This window comes from Manihot esculenta, chromosome 6, assembly GCF_001659605.2.
Source record: "Manihot esculenta cultivar AM560-2 chromosome 6, M.esculenta_v8, whole genome shotgun sequence".
In the NCBI taxonomy this organism is placed as follows: domain Eukaryota; kingdom Viridiplantae; phylum Streptophyta; class Magnoliopsida; order Malpighiales; family Euphorbiaceae; genus Manihot; species Manihot esculenta.
Genome location: NC_035166.2, coordinates 26,710,052 through 26,716,414, shown reverse-complemented (window position 1 = coordinate 26,716,414; position 6,363 = coordinate 26,710,052). Strand labels below are relative to the sequence as shown.

General features: G+C 38.2%; 1 protein-coding gene across 2 annotated transcripts; it reads left to right on the top strand.

Moving 5' to 3' along the window:
• Positions 1-2,595: 2,595 nt before the first annotated feature.
• Positions 2,596-5,974, top strand: LOC110618175 (cysteine and histidine-rich domain-containing protein RAR1). 2 transcript variants are annotated; one of them, XM_021761258.2, is made up of 6 exons: positions 2,596-2,808; positions 3,694-3,696; positions 3,829-3,911; positions 4,381-4,541; positions 5,351-5,556; positions 5,653-5,974. In XM_021761258.2, exons 1-6 carry the CDS (start codon positions 2,707-2,709, stop codon positions 5,746-5,748), a joined length of 651 nt encoding a protein of 216 aa, XP_021616950.1. In that variant the 5' UTR covers positions 2,596-2,706; the 3' UTR covers positions 5,749-5,974. The 2 variants fall into 2 exon arrangements, with proteins under 2 accessions (XP_021616950.1, XP_021616951.1); XM_021761259.2 differs by lacking the exon at positions 3,694-3,696 and having other exon boundaries at positions 2,608-2,808.
• The last annotated feature ends 389 nt before the right edge of the window (positions 5,975-6,363 follow it).

Sequence of the window (6,363 nt, the reverse complement as noted above, 5' to 3'; positions counted from 1 at the left end):
TGATGGTTTGAGGCCCCTAGGAACATGTATGCTTGTGTTTGTGTGTTGTAGAATAGGTTTGATGCATGTTTGGAAGGTTTGGAGGCGAAATGAGCAAAGGGAGCCAAGTTTCTGCCCTTTGGCAGAAACCAGGTTCGGCAGCCGAAGGACTTTCGGCCGCCGAACATGGCTGGGGAGGCAGCCTTTCGGCTACCGAAGCTTGCCCCCGAAAGGAGACTTTCGTCTCTGTCTGGCAGTTTCGGCCGCCGAAAGTGCCGCCGAACATGCATGAGTTTCGTCTCTGTCTGGGAGTTTCGGTCGCCGAAGGTGCCGCCGAACCTGCCTGACTTTCGGCTCTGGAGGGACTTTCGGCCGCCGAACCTGCCGCCGAAAGTGCCCTGTCCAGGCCTCTTTTGCATGTTTTTTTATGGTTGTTTCATGATGTTCTAGGGAGTTTTTGGGGAGTAGTTTATAGTTATGTTCAGGTGTGTTTGGTCCCTCATTTGAGTCCACCTGTGTAGGTTCGGACCCGAGGAACCGAGGACTCCAGCAGTGAGTTCAGCTGCTTCGGTGCTGTCAGAGTCAGCCAGAGGTGAGTGGAACTAAACTTAATCTTTTAAATTGAGAAATTGAATGTTTTATCATGTTTCATGCATCATGATTATGCAATAGGATGATTGCATTAGTTTTCACGAATATGCCGCATTGCATCGATTGTTGTTGATGTGGGTGAATATTGGATGACCCAATTAGTCCATGACAGGAAGACCAGGACCCCATTCTACGGCCTGGCACAGAGTAAGGAAAGACCAGGACCCCATTCTACGGCCTGGCACGGTTATGGGACTCGAAGACCAGGAGCCTAGAGGAGGCCCTAGGGCAATGGTAAGTAATGTATGTTATGACAGGAAGACCAAGACCCCATGCTATGGCCTGGCACAGAGTTAGCTTGGACTAATTGGTGACAAGTTCACCCAACCCTTATGTGAATTGTCTGTGTTATGATGCATTTCATAGAGCATAGTGTTAATATGTTTTACAGTTCTGCTCACTGGGCTTTTAGCTCACCCCTCTCCTTTTTACCCCAGACTTGCAGATACAGGATAGAGCAGGAGTCCGGATAGAGTAATGAAGTTTTGTTTATGTAATAGTTAGCAATGGACATGATCAAATTGTAATGTAAAGTCTTAATCAGTATAGTCATGTAACGAGATAATGTTTATGGATGTTAGAAGTGTGCTTGACCATAGATTGTTGTTATCCCTTTAATACATGATCTTAGAGATTTTTATGATGTTTATGTAAACCAACTCAGCATATATTATGTCACCCATTGGGGGCACTGATGAGATCCCACAAAGGGATCAATGTTATGTTAATGTATATGTACAGGTTGAGTTTGGTTGATGTATATGGAAAGAAAAGTTTTAAATTTTATGCATGTTGTTGATCATGTATGGGATTATACAGTTTTACAGGTTTACAGGTTTCATGTCAGGCTTGTTACGGGTCCCGGCGGCCTTAAGCCGATCTGGATCCTAGCGCTAGTAGCGGTCCGATTTTCGGGTCGTTACAGAATAAGACCTACAATAAGCTGTGAGGGGCTTAGAAAGCTCAGCTGACAACAACGGAGTCCACCACCTTCTCGTTCTTTCTAATTTAAGGGTTGATAACTTGAGCTTGAGCTCTCAGTATCTTCGCTACCATGCATCTTGGTCTGGCAGCAGAATAAGCGGTTGACTTGATTCCTTGGACTCTCGATTTACTGAAACAGAAACCAGCACCTAAAGAACTCGCAATTGTCGCTATTGAAATGGGGATGAGTCTGCCTCAGTCTTTCCGAGTTGAGTAGCTCCAATCCAAATATTTGAAAGAAGTTGGCGGTGGTGAAGGTTTATCAGGTTCAGGGTTGAAAATTGTTGTGCAGAGGACGCTCTCTCAATAAGTTTTGTATGATGTCGAGATCGGCTGCGTCAATTCCCTATGGCATCTTTCACAAACCGCATTTGTCACCATGTGAACATTCTACGATATGTCGGCAATCAGCAGGCATGTCATTTTGCTGGTTTGTGAACAGAGGACACGCTTCATATGGCGTTTTATTTCTAGTCGATGTGTCTTCACTTTTAAACTACACCTCGCTTTAACTGCAAACACCATCTGTCTTTACATAGTTTTTCATCACATGTCAAAATCTGTTAATATTTTTATTTGTTTTCATCAGAAAATTCTTACGCACATCTGAATATATAAATTGATTTATATATTTAATTAATAAAAAAATAAAATTTTAAATTAATACGTAAGTTATATTATATTTTAAATAAAATATTCTTTTAATTTTTAATTACGTATCAAAATTTTATTGAGCTGGTGTATATGAATTTTTCTGTTTTGATTCATTCAGAAAACTAATGCACAGGTTTAAGTGGCAGTCCAGCTGTGTCATGGTCTTGCGCTCGCGCTTGGCCCATTGCCGGAATCCAGTTTTGGCTGGGCTTACACAGTGGCTTCAAGGATCACAAAAAAACGTTGATTGATCCGCGAGGATTGGATTATGATGTTGAAAGTTTTCTGACTAGGCCAGTTGGACCCCTTGTAAAAGAAGGATCGATTCCATTTCTAAACGAAGCCCAAACTTGCATAAGATACACTGCGTTCAGCATCAGATTCTATTATAGTCGTCGCGGTCTTCTAACACCGACTGCGACTTGAGAGACGGAGACAATGGAGCAGGAGGTTGTTAAGCTCCGTTGCCACCGAATCGGCTGCAACGCCACCTTCACAGAAGACGATAATCCCGAAGGTTCCTGTCAATATCATGATGCGGTATGAATTTTATTGCATTTTCTTCTCTTTTTCTGGAGATCATTGAAATTTTTGTGGAGCTTCAGATAGTTGATAATTAATGAGTCACGGATTATTCTGTTTCAATTAGGACTTCCTATGTTTATGGCAAAGTTCTGTTAGATAGATCTCGTCCTCGGCTATTATGTTCATTATTTTGGCTGTCCATGTTTTAGTTCCCACATCGCCTAATTAGGCAAGAATTATCGTTTTTTAGTTGCCTTCTAATTAACAAGTAGAGATCAATTTTTATGGCTCTCTCTTCTCTATCTAGTTGGTAGCTGGCCATAATTCACTTGTTTTATCAACTTTGTAATCGATGCATAACATCTAGCTATTGAGAATTTGAGATGATGTTGGTAACATCTGTCATTTCCCTTTTGCATGGACTAAGTTGTCCAGCGAAGAAATCCCCCAATGTGGACATGTGAGTTAGGTTCCTCGAATAGCACGGCAGAAAACACTAAGAAATATTTGGAGATTTAAAAGCTTAGGTTACAAGAGACTCATTCTGAAAGATTACGATGCACTATTTGTTCAACTGTTTGTGAGTTGAGGTTCTATATATATAATATTTTATACTATGCAGCGGTGCACTTTGAACTGTGTAGGTGGTTCTGTCTTTTCCGTTATTAATTGTTGAAATGGTTTTTTTACATCAATCTAAGTTTCCAGCACAATCAATGACATTTCCCTCCTTTTGTTTTGTAATTGCTCCCTCCATGGAAGCAATTACTTGCATTATGCTTCTATTTACCCTTGTAATTAAATACTGAATATAATGTATTGTGGATTATGCTAATTAGCTTCTTTTCACTTTACATTGTTGGGCCATGCATGGCTGCTGCTGCACATACGTGTTGTCAGGGAGTAAGTCAAAATCTTTAGTCTGATTATTTAGTTCTTTTCAAACAGAAGTTCCGGTTCCTTTTCATCGTTAAATCTTCCTTCTGTCTCTAATTTTGATGTGCTGTTGTCACTTTTCTTGAATGCATTTTCCAGCCTATATTTCATGATGGAATTAGAGAATGGAGTTGTTGCAAGAAAAGAAGTTATGATTTCACCTTATTTTTAGAAATTCCTGGGTATGTGTCTGTTTATCTCTCTCTTTCTCTCCCCTTCCTTTTCTCTCTCTCTCCATTTGTCTCTCCTCCTTTCCTTTACTTTGATTTGAGTAAAATTTTTGGCATTTGATTTTCAAACTGTAAGTAGAAATGATTAAGAATCCATAAGCTTGTATTTGCATTGAAGAAGAATCAAATCAATAAGCTTGTATTTGCATGTTGATTTGAGTTGTGGTTGTTGTTCTATTGATTATAGATGCTTAATTGAAAATATGCTGCTTTTGATACTGTTACAAGAATTTCCTTTTCTTTTACACTAATCCTATCGATTGAGGAATAAGAACACTTTAGTTTGTTGATCCTATTTTTGGCGCCTTGTAAAATGTAAATTGTAATCCTAAATCCATATTAATCACGACTAATATTTTAAGTTGACTATATATTTATCTGTTTGGGATAGTAGTTCCTCAGTCTTTCTTCTCTGATGAAGATGTAAGACAGGTAAACATACAACCGAGAAACCTGTGTTAGCAAAGGTTACTGCAAGTCCAAAGAAGCCAATTCCTCCTCCCACTGCAGCTACCACAACCAACTTGTCCTCTAAGGAATCTTGTCCTAGGTGCAAGCAGGGATTTTTTTGCTCAGATCATGGTAATTTCATCTCAATGCTCCTTTCCTTAGAAGGATTAACATGTTTTGATTTGAATATTGAGATTTCAATGGAAAAGAAGTTGGGGGAAGTCCTTATGTGTTAGAATGGATTGTGAACAACACTGAATGTACTGTATGCAATATTAATTACCAACAACATTGATGCCTCTGCAAACAGAGTCCTTAGTTACATGGAAGCGTAAATTATGGTTGTTGCTTGCTGACATTAATGACCAGAGATATGGCAGTCTGTATTGGAGTATGTGCTTATTTTTTTTTCCTAATAAGTTATTTCCTTTTCATGGCCTTGTGAAAGTATGGAAAATGAACTATGACTCTGAAAACAAGAAGTCAATTCTCCCTGAAAATGGTATATTTTCCCTTTGCCAATAGAATATTTTTCAGGTCTAAGACTTGGACACCAAAAATTGAGAAAAATGTTTGTAGAGAATATTTTCATGAAACAAATGGAGCCTTTGTCCCTCTTTTTTGTACAGGTTCTTGGTGGAAATTATGCATCCTAAATGTTATCAGAATGAAGGAAATATAAGAACCGGGCTTCTCAGAGTGGTATACATGCACATGGTTACAAGTTTAACAAGCTAAATAAGGAAAAAGTGAATTTTGTTAGCATATTCCATTAATTGGATTCTATTTTCCATCATGTTAGCATAAGATTGTAGGTTTCATCAATTTTTTTTAATGATCTTTTGATATATATATTTTTTTAACTGCCATCCTTTCAGCTTCTCCATTTTTGTTGCAAGTATGATTGCTTTTGAAGCTAAAGCTCTGAATATCCATTTTAGGTTCCCAAGCAAAGCAAGCTCCACTTGCTAGAAGCAATGTGGGTACGCAGGGGTCCTCTGCACCTCCCAAGAAGGTAATTGACATAAATGAGCCCCAAACTTGCAGGAATCAGGGTTGTGGTAAAACTTTCAAAGAAAAAGATAATCATGAAACTGCCTGTAGTTACCATCCAGGGCCTGCTATTTTTCATGATCGGTTGAGAGGGGTATGTTTTGCTGCATCTTATCTTCAGTCTGTTATTGTATCGATTCCTTTAATGATCATCCTTATATTTTTTTCTTATTTGCATATGATATGGCAGTGGAAGTGTTGTGATATCCATGTAAAGGAGTTTGATGAATTTATGAGCATTCCACCTTGTTCCAAGGGATGGCACAATGCTGATCCAGCGTCTTAAGCTTCGCAAGATGAAGTACACCTTTGCTATTCCTTGTATTGGAAAATCTTGTTCAGACGATATATTTCCTATCTGGCTGTTTCACTAGCATTAAACTTTCTTCTAGTGGTCTTTTCTTTTGATCTCCATTTTCTCATGTCTTTTCACCTTGAAAACTGTTTTGAAGTCCTGCTTTTGGTGAAGGAACCTGGCCATTAAAAATTTGCTACTTTTGTTTTGTGTTCCATGTTCCACGTTTTATATGGTTTTATTTTGATGTTCTTGGATTTGAGATTCTCATCTCACACGCAGATGTTGACATAATTTACAGCTGAGAGTAGTGTTTTGTGATAGTAATACACTTCATTTTAACAATAATTACTGAAGTATTGAAACAGTTGATGATGTATCATAAGACTTGGGAATTCATAACCTTTATCTAAAAAAAAACTAAATTTCTTTTTGTTTTAAAAATAGATATTTATTTCGTTAACCAATTAAGGAGAATTTATTAAAATTTCTTTTTTTTTAATCTATCTAAAGTTCGTCAGACATTAATTTAGATTTAAAGACTCATTTTGACCCAATCACATGCATATCAGAAGTCCTAAGTACTAAAGACCAAGTTTTATTTTT

Coding starts and splice junctions, on each gene's coding strand:
- LOC110618175 (XM_021761258.2), top strand. CDS start 2,707: ATGGAGCAGGAGGTTGTTAAGCTCCGTTGCCACCGAATCGGCTGCAAC. Junction 4,542..5,350: donor ATTTTTTTGCTCAGATCATG/GTAATTTCATCT, acceptor TATCCATTTTAG/GTTCCCAAGCAAAGCAAGCT. Junction 5,557..5,652: donor TTCATGATCGGTTGAGAGGG/GTATGTTTTGCT, acceptor ATGATATGGCAG/TGGAAGTGTTGTGATATCCA.